This window comes from Sciurus vulgaris, assembly GCF_902686455.1.
Source record: "Sciurus vulgaris genome assembly, chromosome: 3".
In the NCBI taxonomy this organism is placed as follows: domain Eukaryota; kingdom Metazoa; phylum Chordata; class Mammalia; order Rodentia; family Sciuridae; genus Sciurus; species Sciurus vulgaris.
Window position 1 is genome coordinate 27,844,325 of NC_136463.1, and position 27,159 is coordinate 27,871,483.

A 27,159-nucleotide genomic window follows, 5' to 3' on the forward strand; every position below is an offset into this window, starting at 1 on the left:
TGGGCTCCTGAGGTGCACACCCCTGTCTTCAGGGCCAGGTATGTGTGGGCAGGTGCTGTGATCATTCAGCCACAGGAGGTATTTTCTGGTAGAACCATAGGTCATACTCAGAGGGTGGAGTCAGGGCAGCCCCTGTGCCTGAGGCTCAGCATGGTGGCACAGCGGCCTATCAGGCACGTGTCAGATATCCATAAAGGGCAGATGCCTCCTTCCTCATCAACCTGCCCTTGAACCCCTCTTTCCACACTCTCAGCCCCAGTCCCCACATGACTCCACTTCTCTCCAGGCCTGTCTTCCTGTGAGCTGTGTTCTTGCCATTCACACCATGGGTAAGCACCTGGAGTCCACCTTGGAATTAAAGGCGGGAGCTGCTTCTGGGAAGACAAGCCGTAACTCTCATCGAAACTTCCAAGGGGACTTCTTCCCCCAAAAGGGTGGTAGCAAGAAAAGCAGGTGCACAGGTGGTCCAGGTCCCTGCATGGGCCCCTCCTAGAGTCCTTGGGCACCTGTCCTCTAAGACAATGGTTCTCAAATAGGGACACTTTTGCCCTTAGGGGACATTAAGCAACCTCTAGAGATAATTTCTTTGTCACACTGGGGGTGGCAGGGTATGCTACTGGCATTCAGTGGGTTGAGGTCAGGGATGCGCTGAACACCCTCTAACACACAGATCACACAGTGACGACTCATCCAGCCCCAAATGTCAATAGAGCCGAGACTGAGAAGCCCTGGTTTAAGAGTCCTGTCACATGGGAAGACTGGCCTCACAGCGGCCTTGGGCATGAAGGGAAGCAGTGAAGCACTTGAAGGAGCTGGGACTGGCTCAGTACATGCCCGGGGTTGCAAGACCTTCCCTTTCTGACCTCTGTGGCCGGGCAGGCAGAGGTAGAGTAGGCACATATTCTGACCTTTACGCACGAATTTATTTTTTAAATTTTTTATTTATTTATTTTTTAACCAGGGATTGAACCCCGTGAACCCAGGGTGCTTCACCACTGAGCCACATCCCCAGCCCTTTTTATTTTTTATTTTGAGACAGGGTCTCACTAAGTTGCTGAGGCTGCCTTTGAACTTGGATCCTCCTGGTCCAGTCTCCTGAGCTGCTGGGATTACAGGTGTGTGCCACCATGCCTGGCTACATGAGAATTTTCTGAATGAGTCTGATGTTCCTGTCTCCCTGCCCAGCCTGGGGCAGTTTCTAGAACTCCACACTCACTTCTCAACCCCTTCAACAAAGAAAAGCAGGGCCTCACCCCTAGTACTCACTGCTCCGCCTCCCTCCACCTCCCTCTTTGACCAGGTCTTGTCCCTTCTCCAGATGGCCCTTCCTAGTGCCCTTCATTTGCACTGATGAAGGGGAAAGGCCAGAGTGGCAGAAGGGAGCAGTGCCCTCTCCAAGCTGTCTTCAGACAGCTTTCAGACCCCAGCCAAGGCAGAGGGTTTACTGAGAAGTAGCCCTTTGTAGCGGCAGGGGAATGGCTGAGAAGACCTTTAACAGCAATCTGAAGCTGGGGCCAGGAATAGGCAAGCCCTTCCTGCCACTCAACTGGGCTATCAGTAGCCAGTGGGGAGTCAAGTGTCTGTCCCTGCCTTCTCCCCTGGGACTGGCTGGTGTACCCAAGCTGGAATCCCCACCCGGCCCCCTGGATCTCTGCCGGGCAGTGGGGGTTGGCTTATCCAACTCAAGTATAATACATTATCCAATTACTGTCGGAGGAGGTGACTGGCCTGAGGCCAGCTGACAGAGAGGGACCTTGAGACCCTTTTCTGGCACTGTTCATTTGTTGTTGGTTCTGGGGACTAAAACTTGTTCCCCCTCTGTGGGTCTCAGCTTCACGGGGAGGACACTGCCACCTTCCCAGCCTGAGGAGAGTATTGGGCTGTGAGGGTAGGGGCAGCTATGGCTCAGGACACCCAGCTGCCACCTTGCCTGGGACAAGCCCAGGCAGGCCACTGCTTCTGAAAAGGAAGAGGCCATGGACAGGGCACAGCCGAGGGGGAGGAGCCTCAGTACAGCCGAGCGACTGAGTATAATAAAAGGCTGAGTCCTGGGCCTTGGGAAGGAGCAGCCTCCTGCCATGTCTCTTCTCCTGAGGGACCTTTTTGTCTTGGTTGGAAACTTGTTCCTGACCTGTGGCATCCAGCCTTCACCTCTTCCACAGTTCAGCTCTGCTGTTCACCTGCCCCCACTACTCCTTCCCAGGCAGGCCACCCCTGCCCCCTGCCAATCTTCTTTGCAGGAGCTCCAGAGCCTGGACGGCAGCCTGGCCCAGCCTCCTGCCCAGGCATCATCCCACCATGCACGCTCTGCACCAAGTCCCTCGAGGAAGGGACTGGGACACCTGGCTGCTGCTCACCCAAGAAAGATTCCGCCCAAACACCCTTATTTTCTGGCTGCTCCAACTCCCACAAAGCTTTCCTATCTTTTCATGAGACACAAACCTGACATTGTCCCTCTTCCCCAGGCCCTTCCTTTTCTCATGCCGGCTGTTGAGATCTGGCCTGAAGTTGGGTATAGAAGCCGGGCAAGGAGGGAGTGTGGTGAGGGGCTGCCTCCCTCATGCAAGATGGTGATGGGTGGAAGCTGTGCCTGGAACCTGTCAACTGGAGTTTGGGACAGTCACACCTCTGGAGTGTCCTGGAACAGCCTTGGATCCCATGGGACACAAAGCTCTCCGGGCTTGAGGATGTCAAACACTGCTGTGAGGCGCCCCATCCTCTAGGCCCAGGCCTGCTTCAATGGCTGGCTCTCGCGTGCCTGGGTGTTCCAACTATGATGAGGCCTCAGAGAGGCAGCAAGGGTGCCTCACCCTGGGTCCTGGGAAGCTCCCCAGTCCACCCAGAAGGAGCTCCACTCCCAGCCCTCTCCTCATGCACCTGGGGAAGGAGAGTGCTCGGGTCACCAGTCAGATCCTCATGGCCCAGTCAGCATGGTGATGACCACTTTTCCTTCTTCCCCACCAAGAGGACCCAACACCGACATTGGGGCAGCAGTGGGGACACACCTACCCTACTCTTGATCCTACCGTTTCATCGTGGGAGAGGAAGGTATCCTAGAACACATCCAATCCAGCCCTGCCATTTTACAAAACAGAAAATGGCCAGATCCTAAAGCTGTGGACACTCACGGCAGCTTGACAAGGGTATGAGCCTGCCAGTGGGAAGCGCAGCATCTGCATGTGTGGTGACGCATGCATGTCCCCGAGCAAGCTGCAGAGAGGCTGCGTGGAGAGGAGACTGGAAGGTGGCCTTGGAAGTTTATTCCAGGCACAGATTCTAGTCCCCTAATCCTTACCCCCTCCTTTTTTCCTTTTCAGCAGCAGTTATAAAACCCAGGAAATAAATGTGGACTGATGGCCTGTGAAGGGCTTAGTTAGTGCTGTGACCCGCTGAGTTATGTAACTCCTATTTATTATCGGCCTTGGATGAAATTTCCATTGAAGCAACTCACTAAGCTGATTCTGTGACATTTTCTTGTGTTTGCTTGGAGGTGGCAGCAGCAGAAATTCCTCTGCAACTTCAAAGACATTGGTGGTGTGGACACTTTCAGAAATCCCTTTCTTTAATCCCTTGAGCCAATGTTTCTCTCACCCCTCTCAGAACTTGCTCACGTTGGCACCAGCTCCAGGCCCTGACCCCTTTGGGTCCCTGGGCTATAGGCGGCCATCGCCGGTGAGGAAAGGTGTTTCCTGCTGCTGACAAATGGAAGGGGCGAGAACCTGGGGCTGTGAGAATCGACAGTAGCCGAGTAGAAAAGGCGCTAAACTGAGTAAGAGTTCTAGTCCTGACTCTCAGCTGCCCTTGGCCACTGCTTGCTTACTGGTAAAGTGAACGAGTTTACCCATCTGTACACTTCGCCCCTCAGGAGTGTGGCAAGCTCCTTGGTCTGTCCTGCTTGCCATGCTGGGGGCGACAGCCCAGTGGGAATAAAGCGGGAGGGATGAGGGGAAGATTAATGCCAGTATGGCGCCACCTTGTGTTCAAAAGGAGCAGAGCTGGCCTTTTCCTAGCACAGCAGCTGTCTCTGGGAGAGGGTAGTAAGTACTGGGAAGCCAAGATCCTCCCTAATTAAGCTTCACCTCTGGGCCCTTCACCTCAGTAGCCAAAAGGGCCCTAGGGTGAATCTAAGGGTTTTCTTTTTTGTTCTTGTTGTAGATGGACACAGTACCTTTATTTTTTTTTATGTGGTGCTGCAGATCAAACCCGGTGCCTCACACGTGCTAGGCAAGTGCTGTATCACTGAGCTACAACCACAGCCCAAGCTAAGGGTTCTGACACCACACTAAAATAAACTTTTGGAGACCCCTTCCTAGGTTTAAGAAGGAAAAGACTCAGGGAAGTCCAGGGCCCACAGAACTCAACAGTGTCTCCTCCTAATCAGGACATATTCCTCCCATTCACTGGTTTCTTGGTGCCACAGGTACAAACTGGTGCATCAAAGCAGTTTGTACCTAGTGGCACAGGCTGCATTAATTTCCTCCATAAAGGATCTGGGTATGGTTGTGAACACTGGGATCTGGTTGGGCATGAAGAAGGTCACTAGTTCACACAATCCAAACTGCACCTGGTCCACACTCCAAGATAAGACTAAGGGTCTAGAGAAATGACTTTTGAAGGACCAGGGGCAGAAAGGAGCTAACCCCTACAATTCTTCATCATGACTTGGTTTTTGAGATGGCTTCATATTACAGTAGAGGGAGTCTTTGAAAGAAAGAGCTGTCACCTTGGGGTTCCAGAAGCATGACTTTAATATGGGGTGGAAAGGTTTGATAAACTCTGAACTGGGTGGTAACCAGGACACAATAGCTCCAGGCAAGCACTCCAAAACAGAACCACAGATGGTCTACACAATAAAAGCCTGCTCTCAAACCAAGCCAAAACACAGCAAAAGGCAAACACCTGAAAAGTCACTCCTGGATTTGGAACTCAAAGAAACATTTACACATGACCGGGCCCTAGCCAAAGGTAGGGGGAAGTAAGTTTGATGAGAAAGGGCAATGCAGCTGGGCACAGTGGGGTCCACTGTAATTAGAGGGGACTTGGGAGGCTGAGGCAGGAGGATTGCAAGTTTGAGGCCAGCCTGTGTGAGTGAGTGAGTCCGTTTCAAAATAAAAAAGGCTGGAGATGTGGCTTGGTGGTAGAGTGTCCCTGGGTCCCAAAGAGAAAGAAAGAGAGGGATAGGGAGGAAGAGAGGAAGGGAGGGAGGGAGGGAAAACAATAAGAAATCAAGGTATCAGTGAGGGAAAATAAAACATCTCTTCACTGCTGAGTAAAACTTAACATGATCTTATTTGTTCCCTCCAATAAACCTGTGATTAATAGACCATCATTAATATACTATTTATGAGGAAATTCAAGTTTTTGAAAGACTATTCCACTCTTACTGAGCTTTTCTGCACCTGAGATGTCCTGCAAAAATTTTAAGTGATGGAATTTCGCATTCTTGCTTGGAACAACCAACACTAAGCTCTTCAATCACGCAGGGAGCATATAACCCTCCTTGTTACCACTCCACACCCTGTTGGTATCTGATGTTGATATTTGTTTTTTTATGTCTAGTCTCCACCCCCTTATATATAGTAACTGAGCTTAATTCTTTCATAAAGCATTATGAATAGCAGATACCAAAGATGTTTTGATGGCATCTAAAAATGTCAAATCTTCCACTATTTTCATGCTTCAACAAGCCCCTTAGCATGCCTGTATAGGAATGAAATTAACTATTATATGCAAATATGGGTTTTCTTGGCTGAGTGGAGGGCCACACACCTATAATCCCTGCAACTTGGAAGACTGAGGCATGAGAATTCTAAGTTCAAGGCCAGCCTGGGCAACTTAATAAAACCCTGTCTCAAATATAAAAAAGGGCTGGGGATTAGAACAGAGATAGAATGCCCCTTGGTTAAGTCCCAAGTAGCACAAGTATATACCTGAAATGGGTTTTCTTGTGTTTAGTTTTCACAGAACACCCCTTAAACTGGGGAGGGCGGGGCAATAGCGAAAGGTATGTGACAGGCCAAGGTACCTCTACTTTGGAAATTACCTCCCTCGTAGAAGAGACAAGGCCTAGAATATTAACAAGTGGTCTGGAAATAAGCATAATTCTGCCTCCGACTGGCACTGCAGCCAAGTGTTCTCTTACTTCCATCATATTATAAAGCAAACCCCATACCAATATCATTTGTTCAATTCATGCTTCTAACCAACAGGTACCTTTGGGTTTTCACCACTTCTAAGTCTGTGTCCTGCTATTAGCCTCATCTCCTTGAGGGTGTCTTACCTGTCTTCACACATTTGACACCTGGGAAACTCAAGCACAATGCTGAGTACCTGGCAGGGTAGGTGACTTTACTACTGAAGATCCCCAGGCCTTTAAAAAAAAAAAAAAAAAATTTTTTTTTTGATACCTGTATCACTGAGTTGCTGAGGCTGGCCTTGAACTTTTGATCCTCCTGCCTCAGTTTCCCAAGTCCCTGGGATTACAGGAGTGCACCAACACACCTGGTTCTCTTTGGAATGTTATGCTTACCTCAGAGTAAGGACACTGAATAGTGTAAAGTGACTGTGAAAGGGTCACAAAATTAAGAAATATTAGACTAGGGCTCAACTGAGGTCTCCTGGACTGGAAGTCTAATACTTTTCTGCCCACCCACAGTAGCCTTGGTTTTCAGCTGATCTGGTTATAGCATCCAGCGAGGCACTTGCTACTCTCAGTTAAACTTGTTTACCAATGGCAAGGCCCCTCCTTTAGTCAGGCCTCAGAATTACCTAAGAATGGTAATATCCTCCCCAAAGGGTTTTTCTGCAGAACACCTGTGAATTTACGAGCCAAATACTTGGAAAAACTGCTAGATGTTATGAAAAATGAAGCTAGGCATGATTACTAAAAGGTTTTTTTTCCTATGAAAAATCATGAGAATATAGCTTTGTCAAGTGAGCTCAGGCTCAAGGGAGATAAAATATTCTCTTCATGTTTTTAATGTATCAGTAAGTTCAAAGTATCCTACATTTCAATTGTACATGAATCAAAAAAGAAAGTCTATTAAATTGGGCTTGGGGTGAGTCTGCTGGCAGGTCACAATGTTCAAGTTATAACAATAAAAATGAAGTTGTGTGCACCTGGAAAACAGGTGTTTGTGATATCTAGCTGAGCTGCTGTTTTGAGTACCTTTAAGCAGATGTTCTCAATGGGAGGATGAGAATCAGCTGGGTAACTATTTTTCTAAATACCAGTAGTCTGACATTCCTGAGATGAGAGGAAGAAGGAAAACAAGTATGCTGTGAATAGTTTCTGGGGTGATTCTGGTCATACCTCCCTCTCCTGGTTCAGCTGAGAACTGCAGTTTTAAGTTAAATTGCTGTTTCCACTGAGCAGGCGTTTATTTTGTACACCCCTTTGGGGGCCTCAGCTCAAATTCTTTGTCTGTGGGTGGGAGCTGCTGTGCTGCTTGAATATGGTGAAAAGCAAGGACCTAAACTATCTAGTTTCTTTTATACAATATCTTTATGGTAAACTGGAAATTCTAGTAATCAAATTCCACCTACCAGTTGTCTGGGCCTAATGGCGGATTGGGCGGCCCTGAACCTGCAAACAAGGTATGATTCTTATCTGGACAGACAATAAAGCAAGGAAAATTAGAAACACGGTCACAGAACCAGAGGGTTACAACTAGGGTTTTTCTTAGATCACCTGGCTAAACTACCCTCCCCTTTAACACATGGGAGAATTCAGGTCCAAGGATGTCAGAGCATGGGCTACAGATGTTAGTGGTAGAGCACTTCCTGAGCATGCACAAAACCCTGGGTTGGGTCTCCCGCACTGCAAAAACCAAAGTAAAAATACACACACACACACACACACACAAAAACTCCCAAATGCTATGTTAATGTGACCTGCCTAGAGACACTGTAGGGATAAATCCTGGACAGAAAGCCCACAGCTTTCTCTCCCACTACACTGCTATGTCTCCCTAAAGAAAATAGATTTTAAAATAACAGAATGAATCAAACAACATTGCCCTATGTAAATTTATGATTTTTAACAAAAAAAAAAAAAAAAAATGGATTTAGATGGATGTGGTAGCATGTAACTGTAATCCCAGAAAGTTTGAGGCCAGCCTGGGCAACTTCGTGAGATCCTGTCTCAAAATTAAAATTTTAAAAAGGGGCTGTGGATCTGCAGCTCAGTGGGAGAACATTTACCTAATATGCACGAAGCTCTGAGTTCAATCCCCAGTACTGAGGGGGAAAGTTTAAAATGAAGTGTATTAATTACCCAATATTTCAGGCATTCTGAGAAATCTTCTTGATAAATTGCTAGCTACTGGACCATTCTATCTATACTGACAATGGAGACCTGGGCCTTTCTAGGAGCTGATAGCTTAAGCAGAATCTCTCTATCAAGGTCTGAGAGGCAGTTCTCTCCCTGGGCCAGAGCAGGGGACTTACAGGTTACAGTTCCAATTATGAGCACAGGGCTCCTGCCCTGTTCCCAGCAAAATCAAAATGAATGTTTCCCGTCTTCTGCTGCCATTCTGTCTTAATAGAAGGATCAAAATATGGCTAAAAGGACTCAACAGAATTAATTTCCCAAACAATGCCTTGGCAGGCTCTAAAGGACTAAGAGGCAGGCAGGTCAAGGTCCTACCAAATCTAGGGGTGAGTCAGGCTATTGGTTATGTTATAGATCGTTCTACCTCACTGGACAGATAACTGTGTCATCATCTGGTGACTGTCCTATTAACATGACAAGTGGGGTGACTTTCACTATCAAACTAGAACCCAGCTTTTTTTGAACACATAAACAAAACCCACTGGATCACACTAAATACCACTGCACTGAATGTGATTAATTTTATATCATCCCTCCTCTCAGAGTCTTTTCAAGCAAGGGATCACAAGTAAGTACACCATATTATCAAAATCCCAACACAACCTGTCTCTTATCACTGAGTAAACTGGCAAATGGTATATCTCAGTGTCACAAGTGGGTTGTCACTCAGGACTCCCACACCTCTAGACAGCCTTGTCCATTACCCACATCTCATTTGAACACATGAGCTAAGTGACTCACCCCACTGCTCACCTTCAGTCAGTGGCAAATGACAACATTCTGAACACTCAAAAATGACATGTTTGATAGGGAGATTGTTGGACTTTCAAATAAAACCCAAGTTCAGACCCCTGAGAAAGGTAAAAAGGAAACAAAACACACTGGACCTCATACATGTTTCATATACATATTTATATATATTTCATGTACAAAGTTACATTCTGAACCCCAGGGATTCCGTAATAGAAATAAATACTGAAATAACTACATTGCTAAGTGAGCTTTTTGCTCATAGAAACAAAGCCTCAGCCTCTAAGAGATAGCCAAGCGGGACACTCTAGAATCCCACTTTATGGAGGCAAGTAAAATTCTGGATAAGATGTCTAGGACAAAAAACAAATTTAGAACATAAATTGTTAAAATATATTCAAATATTGAGAAATGTAGGACAAAATTAATAATAAAATTTAATTATTTAAGAAAAAGACATTTAGTGTTACAGAAGAGCAGAATCCTGTTAGAAAAGCACTGATGATTTCCACATTTTATCTTCTCTTCTCCTCTTCCCATGTTACAAAGTGAGACCAAATGAATCACTTTCTCAACACGATCAATTAAGAAGAGCCCTACTGGCAATGGAGCTCAGTGGTAGAGCACTTGCCCAACAGGCACAAGGCCCTGGGTTCCAACCCCAGCACCATGGGGTCGAAAAAGAGGGCAAAGAAAAGCCCTAACTCTGGTTGACTCCTTTGGTAAAGGTCGTAATATTCACAAGGAAATAAATATGCAGTTCCATAGCATTTGCAAGACACATATCCTTTAGGACAGTTAGTATTATGAGATGTTTTGTTACTAAGGCAGCCTATGTTAACAGTTCTCTTCTCAAATGCAGGAAGACATTTATAAGAAATGAACAATATTGCAACTGAGAGAATCATCTTATTTTCCTTTCTTTTTTCTTTTTTTCTTCTTGTTTTTGAACCCAGGGGTGCTTACCACTGAGCTACATCCCCAGCCTTTTTTTATTTTTTACTTTGAGATAGGGTCTCAAAAGTTTCTTATGGCCTTGTTAAATTTCTGAGGCTGGCCTCAACCTTGCAATCCTCCTGTCTCAGCCTACCAAGTCACTGGGATTACAGGTGTGCACCACCATGCCCAGCTTGAGAGAATGTATTTTAACCTTTTTTTTTCTTTGCGGTATTGGTAATTGAACTCAGGAGTGCTCTACCATTGAGCTACATCCCCAGTCCTTTCATTTTTCATTTAGAGACAGGGTCTCACTAAGTTGTTGAGGCGGCCTCAAACTTGTGATCCTCTTGCCTCAACTTCCCAAGTAGCTGAGATTACAGGTGTGCACCACTGAGCCTGGTTTTCTATGCAAACACACTTCATCTTAAAAGTCATGTGCAGCATATTTTGTGCTAAAATGTTTTATACTCTCAACAAGTTGCAATTTCTAAAAGACTGATTCCTATTTTAACTGTTTTCTGTAACACAAGTTACAGAAAAATAATCTCAAAACTTTGAGTCCATAGAAAATATTTTCCCTTTGCCTCAGAGATTTTAATTTAGATTTTAACTTAGATTTAATAATAAGTATTAGGTGGAGGCATATGATGAGGCCATTTTGATAGATCAGCAATGGCTAAACAATGGTAATTTCAAATGATTCAACTTCATACATAACCCAAATGTAACAAAATGAGAATTCTTAGTACCCCTGATTTCTTCCAATAGGAGCAAATTTTCTATGTGGCAAGATCAACCCAAGGCACTCAAGCCTCCTCTGCCCTGGACTTGGGAGTTACTGCTTTTGAGAAGCTTACATTTGGGCATTTCTTCCAAAGACTACCACCTTGACCAAAGTGGACATTATAAGAATATAAACCTGTTATTGGGGGAAAGAGGAAGAGAAGTAATCTACAGAAAATGTTTAACTGAAATTACAAATTGTACAGGCATTTTTGTCCTTTCTGGTCCCTGAAATTAATTAACAGGGCCACAGATAATTTGACATCTTTAGGTAAAATGATTACACACTTATATTCCTTAAGGTAGAGCTGATAAGTTTAAAAGGAACAATTACAACCACTGTTAACATGTTTGCACATTTCATCGTTAATTCCTGATTTCCTAAGTTACATCGATCATACAAATGTGTGAAAGGCTTCTGAACAAGTGGGGCATCTGACTCTGGGACGCTTACCTCTTGGGATTAAAATTCCCAAACACTTTGGTGTCTCTATGAATTTATACAACATTCCTAATAAAAGTTTAATAATGTTTTAGGAATTGCCAAAAATGGCTAAGATTAAAACCAAAAAACATAGCAGACAAGCTATGGAAAAGTGGCATAAATTTTGTGCCCTGAAAAGTGACTAAGCTCAAGCAAAATATTATCCGTTACATATAGATTTTACCAAAACAGGTTTCTCTTCTAAAACATACATGGCCACAATTTTATTGTGTACACAATGTGCTTATAGACACATGTGGCCAAATGGATCCAAAGGCCTTCCTCGGCTCAGTAAATTCCATCTATTTTATAACCTAGCCTAATCATGTATATGCATAAAAGTCACTGGTATACTTTTTACAGATATCTTTGTTTAATAGTTCAGAAAGAAAAAAAATCCCTGGTACTTGAGAATGCTTAGACAATTGGAGACCTGCGTTTGCTTTCTTTTCTTTGTAGTCCTTCCAATGATGGGGGGGGACCTTTTTCCTGTAGGTTTATATTTTTAAAATAGCACATAAAATTATATTGAACTTTGTCTATGGTAATGGTAAGAAATGGTAAATCATACGTTTTCAGGAAGATTGAAAGGGAAAAATCTAGAGCATCATGGTTTTTAAAAACTTACTAAAGAACAAAATCAGTTAAATCTAGGCTCTAATCTATTTTTTAAATGGACATTGTTTAAGTGAAAAGATGTAACATCGGCCTTGACTTTATATATGGTATATTAGCTTTGTCTTCTTCTGCTTCATAGTTTTCCTTTTTGAAGATAGTATTTTGAGCTTAGAAGGGCGCAAAAGTGTTATTTATATTCAAAATACCAAGTATTAAGTACTTGCCCAGCATGCAAGAGGCCCTAGGTGTGCTCCCCAGGAACATACACACACACACACACACACACACACACACACACACACACACACATACACACCCCTCACTTAATTGGTTAGGCCAGGTTCCATCAACTTCCATCACCACTTTTAACAGGTCAGAGCAGCCCAGGAACATCTGGCAAACAGGTGAGATTTTATATAGAAAAAAACCCTGAATCAACCACCACCATCATCTGGTACAATGAATACAAAACACAATGCTAAAGCTTCTCCTAAGCTTTATAAGTATAAGCCTCTCAAACATGTCAGTATGAAAACAAGTGAAACTAGTCTCAAAAAAATCAGAATACTCAGAGAAGCAGGCCTCATAAACTTTAGAGCTCTAATAAGTCAGAAACAGGACTTTTATTTAAATAGTGTAGTCTTAATTTCTTTAATATAAAACCCCCTGAAAATCTGATGAAAACAAAGTTTTATATACCATATAAACAAGATTTGTCAGACTTGAAAGTGAAAGTTAATTTACAGTTAGCTTTTAGCCTTCTTGGGACAGTTAAATTCTGATACTCCATCTGATAGTAGTGTGTGTCAATTTTATATACACTGGGGAAAACTGTTAATGGTACAGTTTCATTCATCAAGTGTTTTCCAATAATTCCATTATTAGTGACAGCTAAAAAGTGACCCCATCAAATGAAGTGAGTGACATTAGACTGTGGCAGAAAAAACCACAACTGGATTGCTTTCTGTAATTCACCAGTTTGCAGAAAGTAAACATTCTTTGATTTGTTCATAATATACTGAAATTGCCTATAACACTGGTGCAGTAAAACAGCTAGTTCCTCTGTATTGTTAACGGCAGGACAGATTTTTGTAATATAAAGTTAACAAGAAGAAATGCTCACACATTATGTGGTGAAACTTATTTCACAAAAAAAGCATTAAATAAAAGAGAAAAGGAAAAATAAACCATGCAGAAGAGACGTGTCCCTATCTCCACCTGTATCCTATGGGCTCACTCACTGCCATACATCACTTGCCACACTATCAAGTGACTTCTTTCTGCTTTGGTGACAGAAGGTTCAAGTGGAAGATCTTCTCCAAGAAGTTCTGATTCTCCACCTTCATCACCTAGTGGATGGTAAGGAGACTCAAGTTAGGTTAACATTGGAAATGTAGAACTATGTGAATTACATGATGCTCACGGTTAATCTATGCAAAAGATGCACAAAACTTGTCTGGCTTCCATTGCAGAAAAACAGTAAAAGAAATACCATAAGTCAGAATCTTCCCCCACTCATCACAGTCACTGCAGAATTTTTGAAAAGGTTTATTCACTTTTCCCTATACTTATAAAAATGGGTTTACTATAGTATGTTGGTAAGACATTGCAATACATCTGCATATTGATAATAACAGAGAAGGAAAGCCAGGATGGCAGAGTTGTCCAAATCTGTGTTCATTCAAAATGGACAACTGGGGCTGGGGATACAGTTCAGTGAAAGAGTGTCTGCCCTAAGTTTGATCCCCAGAATTAAAAAAAAAAAAAAAAGAGAGTCTACTTTTGCTCATTTCAAACTAAGAATTGAGATTAAATAGTGCTATATGTGTTCACAAATAGCACACAAACTAACTAAACCCCAAACCCAAATAACTCATGCTTACTATCAAGTGACAGGAGGAAAGTTCTCCAACTGAAGTTAACTGATGCAAGATGTGGAAATTCAAAGTCTCTCTGAAAGACAGCAGATTCATCATCACTGTACTAAGCTTTTTTTTCCATGATTTTCAAGTTTAGGACAGGTGATGAATTAAGAGCACATGGTAGAGATTGGGGGAGCAGGCAGGCCACAGGTCCTCTGCAAGGTAGCTAAGTGAATGTGGTGAGGTAACAGGCACACTCAGTTCTCTCCACAAGTTCACATCAGTTAACTGTTGTGCACAGCAGGGTTATTCTGACATAGCCTAGTGACAAGATGTCTGGTGGGAGGAATTCTTCAGCAAATTCCTAAAAATCTGCATATCAAGGGACAAAGATATTTTACTGATGCACTGGAATTTTGTAATGTGCTCCACCTGAATTTCAGCTAACCAAGAGAAAATATTAATACTGTTGACTAGAAACAGCGTAAGAGAAATGATCTTAATCATTTGCACCTTTCTTTGCAGGCCACTCCTGTCCTTATCCACCCGTAATTCCCCACCTCCTTTTACTAATAGCCTTTTCACTAGAATGCCATAATACATACTACAATTCAAGTTACAACATTAAAAATAAAGAACTGATGTACAGAGAAACAACATGTATCCCATTTGTTTACAATTAAAAAAAAAAAAAAAGAACTGGTGGGATCAGTATGTCATTGTAAAAATACTGCAGGAGATAAAAAAGGAAACAGAACCAAAAAAAAAAAAGATGCAATTCAATTTGTTTTAAAAAATTCACTATAAAAATTAACTTATGCTTAAAGATAAGTCATTTTTCAGGCTGGATTATTAGAGATATTGCCAAACTAGTAAAGAAATTTTACTGCTAGTCTCAGGGGCTACAATGGAAAGAATTTAGTGGAAGTAGAAAAGCTACATACAGATTTTATTAACACATTCTTTTTCTTTTGGCACTGGGGATCAAACCCTGGGGTGCTTTTACCACTGAGCTACATCTCCAGTTCTTTTTTTATTTTGAGACAATGTCTCACTAAGTTACTTAGGGTCTTTACTAAATTGCTGAGATTGTCCTTGAACTTGTGATTCTTCACCTCAGCCTCCTGAGTCATTGGGATTAACAGGAGTGCACCACCTTACTGGGCTCTATCATATTCATTAGGATGGTTCCAAGTACCATGCTGTACTCCAAGAAAAATCTACAGAGATTGTCCCAGCCAATATACTTTCTATAATATACTTTTTTATAATTACTTTCTATAAAGAAATGCTGCACCACTAATTATTTCAAACACTTTGAAACTATTCCATTCCTAACAATATTAATAAGCTCTATTTCTAAACTTAACATTACTTCTCTTCCTTAAGTCTATAAGCCTTTTGCATTAGATATTCTAGTTTACACTAGTCACATATGGCACACTGGGATTTATATGACCTTAAATTTTTACTCTATTTTTATAGAATTCATATCTAAAATAATTATCTGTTACTGATCTATATGTTTATATTCTCTAAAAACCATTCAATACTTTATGTTTGGAAACTTTTCAAATCACTGAGATTTTTAGGCTAATCTATAACAAACAAATTTACACTGGCACGTTGCTTTACAGTTTCCAAAGCACTACTCTTTCCTTCCTTTTCTCCAGACTTGCTGCTTCTGTATGAAGGTCTGAGTGAATGTACCACTCTCTTTTGCTACATCCCTCTAGGTAACAATTCCCCATCATGCTGCTTCTGTATTCCCACTGTCCCTACCTCACTCAGGTATTCATTTTTTCCTAATTCACTTCCCTATCTTTAGTCTGGAACCTTTGCTCCCTCTTCCACACAGACCTAATCACTGCACCTCTATTTAAAGGTCTCCAGCAGTACTTCTTTTCTTGAAAGATAAAGTGAAAATGCCTTAATCTGGTATGTATGTATGCACATATACATACACACACAGAGGCAGAAAGAAGGCAAAAAAGATATACACAATCCTTCTTTAAGCAAAGAATTCAAAGAGAATTTCTTAGAAATCATTATCTATTTATTGGTTTCTATTTACTGTGGTTGAAAAATCCACATTGCAGAATATAGAGGAAACTGAGCTTCCAGAACCAAGCACTTACCCATCCGGAAGTCAATATAGCCCTCTCCTCCACTGATGACAAGCATAGACTTCAAGGGTGCCTGGCTGCTGGAGTCCTGTGCAGATGGTCCTGCTTTATCACCTGTTAAGTCTGTGCCACTACTGCCACTTTGTGGGTTAATGACTTGACCTATTTTATATAGGAACAGAAGTGAATATTACTTATCACAGTTGAGGACAGGGCACAGTGTTTTATTTTTCCTCCCTGAATTTTTTCAGAGTTAAACAGGTAAATACATGCTAAATACAATCAAAGGACTGGTGATGCTATAAGGCTCTGCGTGATCAGAAAACAATGATTAGAAAGTCATAAGATCCCAATTTGAAAATCTTAAGTAAAGCAATTTTGATCTAAGCAGGAATAGATCCAAAATTAGTATGAGATGTGTATGGCAAGGTGGGTCTTGGCTGCCTGTTTCAAATGATTACAATCTATACCTTTTGGTCTGAGGGCCATGGAAAGGTCTCTCTCCTGAAAGAAATGTTTGTATTTGTATCTTCAACTAAAGCCTTATGAATTTGCATATTCATACTTCATATTTAAATTGATTTCAAATGCATGGTCTTTCATAGTTAAGTACATCTTAAGTTCAGAGTATGCAAAAAAAAAATTTACTGTGCCATTTGTTCTAAAACTTAAGTTCTAAAGTAGAACCCATGATCATGAAATGGTAGAAAGAGATACAAATCTTCAAATGTTATTCACACTGTGAACAAATGAACATTCTCCAAGGTATCCCTTTTAAAAGCTTTGACTATATGCTTTTTTTCCTTGCCAGAACCTGCTGTCCTTTGGTCAAACTAGCTGTGCCTCCAGGAGCTAGCAGGACATAGTAATATGACATGATACACTCCAAATTAAAAAATTAATTTATCTTAAAAGTGTATAGGACAGTATGATGTATCCCCATACAGCTTTGTTATGGTATGACTCAAGCATTCCCTAGGAGAAATCAAGTCTACTAGAAATAACTTATATTAGTAGACTAGTTAGTTCTACCTCAGAAGCAAGAACATGATGGTATGACAAAGATAGCCAGAATGATTTAATCTTTAGGGCCACTGGCCACACCACACACAAAATGTTGCCAAGTCTAGTTTTAGATTTATACCCAACAAAAAATAAATACATTTATGCCCAGCAGAAAAGTCTTGTACATATGCATATGAAGGACCATCACGGTATTTTTTTATGCCTTTTTTTTGGGGGGTGGTTACTGAGGATTGAACCCATGGGGCAGTTTGTCACTGACCTTTCTATTTTTTATTTTGAGACAGGGTCTCGCTAAGTTGCTTAGGACCTCTTGCTAAATTGCTGAGACTGGTCTTGAACTTTTGATTCTCCTGCCTCAGCCTTCCAAATTGCTGGGATTACAGGAGTGTGCCACCATACCTGGTGGTATTTATTTACTTTTTTTTTTTTTTTTTTTTTTTTTTTTTTTTGTGGTGCTGGGAATCGAACCCATGGCCTTATGCTTGCAAGGCAAGCACTTTACCATCTGAACTATCTCCCCAGCCCATTTATTTACTTTTTAATGGTATTGTTTTTAGTACTGAAAAAATGGGAAGAGAAACCTAGCAGTTCATCACAGGAGAATGAATAAAACCAAGCACATTTATGTAGACATGAGAATACTGCAATTAAGTAAATAAACGATTTTCATGCAAAAACATGGACTCTTGACATTTTCTTATAAAAAGAGAAGAAAAAGAAAAATTCTGTTAGTTGCACATGGTGGTACATGCCTATAATCAGAGCCACCTGGGAGGCTGAGGCAGGAGGATCCCAAGTCTGAAGCCAGAATGGACAACCTAGCAAGACCCTGTCTCAAAATAAAAGGACTGGGGATATAGTTCATTGGTAGTGCTTGTCTAGTATGTACTAGGCCCTAGGTATCTAGTACCACAAAAACAGAAAAATCTAAAACACTATTATCATAATGTTCATTTCAAGGAATTTATCCTAAGAAAATGACTACAGTACCAGTGAAGAAACAAGGTTTCAGGAGGTTCATTTTCATGTTAAAAATAATTGAACAACTGTTTAGACTACCATATGCCAGCTCTTGTCCTATGTGCATTTAATCATTTAATCTTTGGAACATCCTTGGGAAATGTGATTGTTAATTTTATGTGTCAACTTGGTTAGACCATCATGCCCAGATAACTGGTCAAATAACCAGTCTAGACATTGCTGTGAAAGTATTTTAAAGATATGCTTAATGTTTAAAGTAAAGCAGAAAAATAAAAATTTAAATTAAAAAAATAAAGTAAAGCAAATTACCCTTCATTATGTGAGTGGTCTCACCTAATCAGTGAAAGTCTTCAAAGAAAAATACTGAGGGCCTCTGAGGAAGAAAAATGTTTCCTGACTGGTTTCAGATTTGAGGTGCAACCCTCCTTGGGTCTCTAATCTGCTGGCCTGCCCTACAGATTTCAGACTTGCTAGCCTCATGAGCCAATTCCTTAAAAGCTCTCTCTACATACCCCAACCCTTCACACGTGGTTTTCTTTCTCTGGAGAACAATGACTAACACATGAAAACACTATCATTTCTACATCATATAGCTGGTTGGTATGGCAAAGTCAGATTTGAACTTTTTTTTTTGGTATACGGGATTGAACCCAGGGTGCTTTACCACTGAATTATATCCCCATACCTTTTAACTTTAAATTTTAAGATAGGACATCACTAGATTGCTGAGGTTGCCCTTGAGTTTGCAATCCTTCTGTCTTAGTCTCCCAATCTTTCAAGTCTCCCAAGTTGCTGAGATTACAGGCCTATGCCACTGCACCCTGGCTCAGATTTGAACTGTATCTAACTCCTAAAATTGCATTTTAGGAGAAAATAAAACTAACAACATGGGTCAGTAACATCATTTTTAGTATTCCCAATGGACAGAACTACTACTTTATTACTATTTTTTTTTTTTTTTTTTTTGCTAGACATCGTTACTACCATGTTGTCTGAATTGTGCTTTATAATTTCAAATGGAATTTTCACAAAAGAAAGGAAGTAGGTAGACATCTATTTAGGAGACAAGGAAACAAGTATCAGAGGTTAAGTAACTTGCTCAAGGTGAATGACAGAAACAAAGGGCCCACATTCCCAGGCAGCTAGCCCGTTGCTCCTTACTACAACACTGCTAAAGGTGCCAGAGCACACATTCCCCATCTCTTTCTTTTTCTTTTTTTTTTTTCTGTGGTGCTGGAGATTGAACCCAGGGCCTTGTGCATATGAGGCATGCATTCTACCAACTGAGCTATATCCCCAGGCCTCCCCATCTCTCTTCTTGCATGTGGCCTGGATGACAAGAGGCTGGTGATTTCTTTCATAGGTCAAGACTATGGCAGTCTGTGTGTCAGAACACCACTACTATTCAAAAGTAAGCAAGAGTCTTCAATAAAAGCAAAGAAATTTGGTTTTGGCAGGTGGGGAAAGATTGTAAAATAATTTTATTCAAGTACCCTACAGCACTCATATCATACCTCCATCATAGAACTTCTTTCATGTATTTCATCAAATTACCTGTAATTCCAGTACTTAGCATTAGGCTAGATGATGGATCCAAAAGACCTAAAAGAAACATCTCAGTGGAATAACCTAACTCACCTGGGACTGCCACAAAGAATTTCACAGCATCCCGGTGTCCATGGAAGCAAAGCTGTGCATGTGCCATTGAACAATAGGGTATAAATGTCCCTGGAGTCACTTTATCACTGTTTTCATCACCATATACACGGATTACACTTCCAGGACGATTTCCTGTTGCTCCTGAGGTTTTATTTGCTGCAATAGAAAAGTCAAATGCCAACTATTTTTCCCTAGAAGACAGTAATAATGCAAGATGTTACTGGTTAATCCTTATATTATCTAAAAGCTACAGCCAGTTGAGGTAAAACAAGGGCAGCAACGCCAATTCAAGGCAAAGCTGGAAAAAAGAGATATACAGCATGCTAGTTATTTTTAAGTACCTCAGTAAATGGAGTAGGGGATTTTGCCAGTCTAGCAACTAAACTTATGTTTTAAACACATCAATTAATTGAAAAAAAATCATTTTAGTTCTCCAAAGAAAATGGATTTGATTCTTAGGTGTATCTGTCTCATTATTTTTTAAGACCTCATTAAAGGAACCTATTATGTAGTGTAAAGGAAATGGGTATATTTTTAAATAAAATTTTTAGAGTTTATCTTCTTATTTTTCTCCCCTATGGTGAGAATAGTCCTTGAGAGGGATGGGAAATGCTCTTTGAAAGAATCCAGCCACTACCACAGAGTAGCTTCATTTACACCAGACTGATGGTTTGCTGGGTTAACAGAATGGCCAGACTCACAAAACATCCCCATTCCACCAGTAAGTGAATGAAAGAAACATGATTGGTAACAAGAGTAAACAATGTAGATTAATAACAGTTTTAAGACATGTTTCATGTTTTTATTGGAAGGAAAACAAAGTTTGAAAGAAAGTTCAGCTGCAACAAAAGATGATAAATAGACTAAGCTGCTGAGCAGTTGGTGGCCATGTAACAAACGTTAAAAAAAAGTCTGCTGCAATGCCGTGACTGCAAGTGGGTGACACTGAAGAACATTCAAGAGAGTATCTAAAGAGGGAATAGCCTCACGGTGGCTGAGAAGCCATAAGAAGAGTTTGGTTCAGGATCTGCACTTACCCCTCAGCCCCAGTAAACGTCCCTGGTGGAGGATTACCGCTAAAGTGAGAAAGGAGGAAAGGGGACATGGAGAGGCGCATGACAGGGAGGAGAAGCATTACCGTGAGCCACCACTCTGAGCATCTTCTATCTGGTCCCCAACAAAATTAATTATATCTAACTTGGCATAATACCAAGTAACAAGGTTCTCACCAACGCCTCTATAGAACATCTCTGCTCAAAAAGGACAATTTGGTTTACTATGATTTTGATTTCTTTAATTATAAAGCCACTTTTGTATATCCAAATCAAAACCCAAGAGCTTGATGTGGAATATTTCCTAACTGCTAAAACTGCCCCCCTTTTTTCCTGTGTGTGTTTTCAAAAAAGATCTTATTTAAATATATGAAAATGCAACCCCCATAAAGAACTGGAATGAAACCCAGGGATCCTAGAGTCCTTTAGGATATAAGAAGCGATATTAGCTGGCCACGGTGGTGCATGCCTGTAATCCCAGCATCTTGGGAGGCTGAGGCAGGAGGATCGTGTGTTCAAAGCCAGCCTCAGCGACAGCAAGGCACTAAGTAACTCAGTGAGATCCTGTCTCTAAATAAAATACAAAAAAGGGCTGGGGAGGGGATGGGGATACAGCTCAGCTGGTTGAGCGTTTGCCTTACATGCACAAGGCCCTGGGTTCAATCTCCAGCAAAAAAAAAAAAAAAAAAAAAAAAAGGACTGGGGATGTGGCTCAGTAGTTGAGTGCTCCTGAGTTCAATCCCCAGTATACCGCCCCACCCTGCCAAATTACCAAGAAGCAATATAAATATGTAGATTTGAAAGTCACTGAAGAAAAGACACTTGGAATTAAGAACTGGGTTCTTTCAAGGCTCCAGATTCTCCTTCTAGCCCTCTTTCTTCCCCTTTCCCTAAGAAACAGTAGGGTGACTGTGACTCTGAGGTCTGTATTTATTAACTTATCTTGTGGTATTTTTCCCCCACACCATTCCCTGCTCATGAATTCTGCAACACAAAACACTTACTTAATGCACGACTGATGTAATAGAACATCATGTGAGAAATTTACAAGGCACAGTCTGCTCACAAAAATAATAAATCACATTCTTTTCAAGCAGAAAATAAATGGCTTTTCAGTATACCAAAAGGCTTGCTGACCTCCTGAGAAACTTCTTCCATAACTTTTTTTAAGCCTCAAATACAAGAAATGGGATATCCTGGACTATTTACTTGCTAGGGAGATAGAACACTCTATGACAAATAGGCAGTGTTCATGGATACTGGTATACTAAAACTGAAGAAAAACAGATTTCAACCTGTATTTCAAAAATGAATAGGGCTATGATTCCTGAAATGAGAAAAAGAGCTTTTTACAATGAAAAACTTAATTTTGAAACTGGTCCTGATACATGGAAAATGCTCTTCTCTAGAGTTTATACATTTCATACAAAGACTGAAAAATCAGCTTGATTTTCTGAATTACTACTTACTTGCCAATATCTAAACAATTCCTTCTATCTATGTTCTAGACATGATTATTTCCTGCAATTCTCCTATTTGTCTTGTGATAGTTACCTAAAAATGTACTTACTTTCTGTCAATGGAATGGAGATAATGACACCATTTCCTGTCCCCACCCACAAACGATTGCAAGACACCATAAGAGCTGTGATCCTCACAAAAGAGAAGCCCAGTTTTCCAGTACCTGTGAGGGGAGTGGAGAGAAGGACTTTTCACTGAGAAACCAAAGAAGGCAGTGTTTTAGATTCCAAATCCCTTAGAGTAGCTCGAACAATACAATGGAGAAAAAAAAAAAATGTGACCAGAGCTAGATGAATGTTTGCTGAAGGTGCATATCAAGCAAACTCTTATTTAGCCTTATCATCAATCTGACAAGTCAGGGCTAATGGAAAAAGAAAATTCTAAAAGTAGCTGTCATTATATTATCATCCAGAAGGAAGGTACACAGGAAATGAGATATAGGATTTAATTAGGGAGCTTAAAAAAAAAAAAAAAAAAAAAAAAACAACAAAAAACAGTTTACTAGTTTGGGAAATCACTGTCCTTTGATTTTACAATCTGGAAAAATTTGGATTTGCTTTAAATTTCTTTGTGTGGATAAAAACAATCTTTGCTAACGAAACTTAAAATTACACTTTTCCTTTGTTTATATATTTAGGTTCTAAAGTAGTTTAGATAGATTAAGATATCATTTACAAATAATTTAGGGAGAATGAATGTACTTTTATATTTTAAAGAATTTTTATAACTCATCTTATTTTTAAGGATTTGAGAGGCAAAATGATTAAACAGATAATACACTGAACACAAACACCACCAGTCACTCATAAATTCTACTCATAAGAATTTGAGAGCCTAATCATAGAATCACTGTAGAAAGAAGTCTTAACTCCAATTCAGTCTAAACTAGGAATCTTTAACCTATAGTCAAAGTATATCTTTGTAGTTAGTTTGTATGTTTCCCACATGCCTGAATGCAGGAAGAGGACACATAGTTAGTCACGTTCTCCTAGGGCAATGACCCTAAAAGGTTAAAAGTCACTGCTCTGGTTCAAACTCTCTGCATGAAAAAAATCCTCTATGACGTTCCAAATAGAAATATAGCACTGGATTAGGGTGCTAAAAATACAGCAGGGAACAAGAGAGAGATGATCCCTGCTTCACAGGGGCTATGGTATATGGAGAAGAGATAGTAAAGAATAACCATGTAATACCATATAATCACAATGATAAGCGTGTGAAGAAAAAGATCTAAATGGAGGTTTCTCCTGAATAGGACTCATAGACTATGGCCTGAAAGGTAAGTAAAAAGGACCAAGAACTTGCTACAGCACATGTGAGGGCTCTAAAATGGGAAGGCACTTTTGAGCTGTGGGTCAATGTGAGCAAAAGAGAGTGTGAACAAGAGTGGTCCAGACCACGTAAAATCTCCTGCTCATGGGACAAAATGTCACCTCCCCTAAAGAGAAAGCTGGAGGAGTATCAAGGCAACTTTTGCGCACAATGCGGAAAACAGACAGGAGTGGCAACAGGGAGCTCAGTTAGGAGGTACATGGTTATTTAGCCAGGGAAAGGATGGTGGCCTGACCTAGGGAGACAGTGGTAGAGATAACTGATTTAAGGTATGTTTAGATTTGACAGAGCTCCTGGTGATAGACTGGAGGTAGAAAGTACGAGAGGAGTCAAAAACATTCCTAAGTTTTGGTCAAGAACCAGAAAGTCAACTGGAACATCTGCTGAATATTTTCAGTAACAAGAATTCACTATTCCTGAGGTAACTTACTCTCTGGTCTACTTTGACCATTTAAAAAAAAATTAGGGAGTTGGGGCTGTAGCTCAGTGGTAGAGCATTTGCCTCACACATGTGAGATACTGTGTTTGAGCTTCAGTACCATGTGAAAAAAATAAAATAAAGGTATTGCATCCATCTACAACTAAAAATTAAAAAACAAATAAATTAGGAGCTAGGGATGTAGCTCAGTAGTAGGGTGCTTGCCCTTGCATATGCAAGGCTCTGAGTTCAATCCCCAGCACGGCAATAAATAAATAAATAAATACATAAGGCTGAGGATGTAGTTCAGTGGTAGAACATGTGCCTAGCATGTACAGAGCCCTGGGTTTGATCCCCAGTACCACAAAAAAATTAAAAAATTAAAAAAAAAAAATCAATCAATAAATAAACATTCTCTTTGATTGGCAAAGAGAAAATGCTTTGGAAGCTTACCTAACATTTTGCTTACATAAGGCTCAATGTCCACATCCTGTAGATGTTGGTAAGTGTGTGCGTGATAGAGACGAAGTGTGGAATCCAAACGAATGGACACCCACACACCGTCACCCACCCATGCAAGCTGCCGCACTTGGCTCTCCTTCCTGGGGTGTGCATCAAATGATTTCTAGGAGAGATGTTCAGTCATAGTTACTTTGTTACACAGAAGGTCATGTTTAAAAACTGTGCTAATCTGGACAACAATTTAGAGACTATTCATTAAAAGAGGAGCCTAAATAGTTACATTAATGATTACCCTCAAATACACAATTTCTTTCATCCTTGAGTGCAAAATACATACTTACAGACATACATAATAAATAAAATAAAATTTAAAAGGAGAATAAAGAATTAAATGGTGTTGAGTTTTAGCACTGTAGAGGATGTTATTTTATGAATAATGCTGGTACATCCATACCATGTGACAGTGTTCAACAGAAAGATTGTGATCTCAAGATTTTGTGCTGCTATACAACAATAAATGAAGCAATATTCTACTTAAACAAAAAGGAACACACGACGTTGTATAAAAAATAGAAATGAAAAATAAATACCATTTTGGGACTTCTAAGAAAGGGAATGGGATTTGAGGCTGGGAGGAAAAATTTCACCTTAAAATTTTCCTGCTGTAAATTGTTTTTTTTTTTTTTAAACAATCATAATAAATTTATGTATTGTGGCAAAAACTTTTTGAGAAATCAGTATTAAAGGCCTTTTGTTTTTATGAAAAAATTCTCACTGCAATACTATATCTCAGATTGTGACACACATGTGCCTGGATTTACATTGCGGTGTATGTGGGAACTTGGGACTCCTCTCAATCAATCCTTCCATAATTAAACTATCATGAATCAAATATTCAAATAAAACACACATACATCTATGGGTAAAAACACAGACTACTTTAACAATCATGTGTGAATCTTTCTTCCTTAAAGAAAAAACCCATTTCCCAACCTTAAAGTCAAAAGTGGCAAAAGCAAAAGAGCTGAAATATAACAGAAAACTGAGTCATCCAAAAATAATGCAAATGTATCCAAAATACACAGATTCAGAAAGCAATTTCTAAAGAAACTGAAAAATTTTAATCTTCTAGTCTTTGGATAATACAAATTCACTAAGTACAGAAAACAGGTTTAAACTTGCCTCTATTTTCATGGCCTTTGGCTGAACCACATAGATTTTGTTTCTGTAGCCACACCAGACTTTGTCGTGCACGACAGTCATACATCGTATGGAATGGTGAGGCCGTCCAAGGTCTAAGAGGTGATAGTTTGATAAGTCCCACTGTCCATCTTGAAGATAAGAAGAAAATTATGGTTAATAATGCATATTACCTCTGATTGATGAAGCACTCAATTCTGTGTATTAAGTAGACCTTCTATCTTATCTATACACTACAAAATTGAAAGATATCTCAAAGAACATTTGATCCAATACCTGGACCTACTTTAAAACATGTTTTCCAGTTGGGTATGGTAGTATGCACACTCTTATAATCTCAGCTATTTGGGAGACTGAGGCAGGCGGATTCCAAGTTCAAGGTTAGCCTTGGTAACTCAGTGAGACTTGGTCTCAAAATAAAATAAAGGGTTGGGAGTGTAGCTCAGAGTACTTGCCTACCATGCATGAAGTGCTGGGTTCAACCCCCACTATTGCAAGAAAATAAAATGTAAAAGTCAATAAACTGGGTGGTGTGGTGCATGCCTGTAACCCCAGCATTTTAGGAGGCTGAAACAGGAGGATTACAAGTTTGAGGCCAGGCTCAGCAACTTAAGAGAGATCCTGTCTCAAAATTAAGAAAAAAAAAAAAAGTGCTGGGGATGTAGCTCAGAGGTAGAGTGCCCCTGGGTTCAATCTCCAATACCAAAAAAAAAAAAAGGAAAAAGGAAAAATAAAAAAGTAAATGCTTCCAAAAAGCAGTGATGTGATAAATCAGTTACAACTTATTTGTTTATGATAATGTTTTTAGAATTAGAATGGACTTAAGGCTAGTGTGTAGTTCAGTGGTAGAGTGCTTGCCTTTCAATCCCCAGCACCAGAGAAAGAGACACACAGAGCACATGCAAAAACAAAGTTAAGGTTGTTTTGGGGATAATGTCTTATGTGCATCTTGATGTGTTTTCTTGAGTAGATGAGGGCAATTCATTGCTAACACTTTAGTAATTGTGAATATAGTATGAGCATTCTTAATCTGAAAATTTGAAATCCAAAATGCTCCAAAATCTAAAACTTTATGATTGCCAACATGACACTAGTATGTAACCATCCACTATCTATAGTTTTGCCCAGTGAAACAAAGAATAAGTACAGTCCTAATTTATTTGCTACCGCTCTATGTCTTGTCCTTTCAGCATGAAGCATCTTCTGAATAAGGTTTGTGCCTATTGTAGTTTACAGATCCTTTATCTTAATTCTCCTGTGTTGACACCCATTGCAGAAGCTATTTGGTCAAGTAGAACAGGATTGCCACTAGCACTCTTCTGTACACTTTATTTCTATGAGGCTTAAAATGTTAACTCATATTGCATTTATAGTTAACCTTCATGTAATTCTCACTCTTCAGATGTATCTCTCCCATCTTGCTCTTCTGATCTCAAATGAAGGACTTCACATTGGTCCTTACTAAATAAATGTATTTTTTCTTTTTCTATCAATATAATTTCAGATTCATTTACCAAAACATTTATTATTCCATTATTTTCTAGGCTCTTTCACTTACTAGTCGAAGGACTAGTTGAATAAATAGGTGATTAAAATGCTCTGTACCTCAGTTTC

General features: G+C 40.4%; 2 protein-coding genes across 6 annotated transcripts in view; one reads left to right on the plus strand and one right to left on the minus strand.

Annotated features, from left to right (window-relative positions):
• Positions 1-27,159, plus strand: part of LOC306657486 (nucleoside diphosphate kinase A) — a 162,579-nt gene continuing 135,420 nt past the window's right edge. Inside the window, exon 1 of the mRNA XM_079133539.1 lies at positions 1-12. The gene's annotated coding sequence lies outside the window, so the exon portion shown is untranslated. The remainder of the gene's footprint in view (positions 13-27,159) is intronic.
• Positions 12,386-27,159, minus strand: part of SPAG9 (sperm associated antigen 9) — a 128,405-nt gene continuing 113,631 nt past the window's right edge. For 3 of the 5 annotated variants that reach the window (XM_079133540.1, XM_079133542.1, XM_079133544.1), the window contains 6 exons: positions 25,528-25,676; positions 24,337-24,508; positions 22,183-22,296; positions 19,540-19,716; positions 15,907-16,056; positions 12,386-13,255 (listed from right to left, as the gene is read on the minus strand). In XM_079133540.1, the coding sequence (XP_078989666.1) occupies positions 13,140-13,255; positions 15,907-16,056; positions 19,540-19,716; positions 22,183-22,296; positions 24,337-24,508; positions 25,528-25,676 (878 nt within the window). In that variant the 3' untranslated portion in view covers positions 12,386-13,139. Of the gene's footprint in view, positions 13,256-15,906; positions 16,057-19,539; positions 19,717-20,597; positions 20,637-22,182; positions 22,297-24,336; positions 24,509-25,527; positions 25,677-27,159 lie in introns of all 5 variants that reach the window. The other 2 variants (XM_079133541.1, XM_079133543.1) reach the window with 1 other exon arrangement.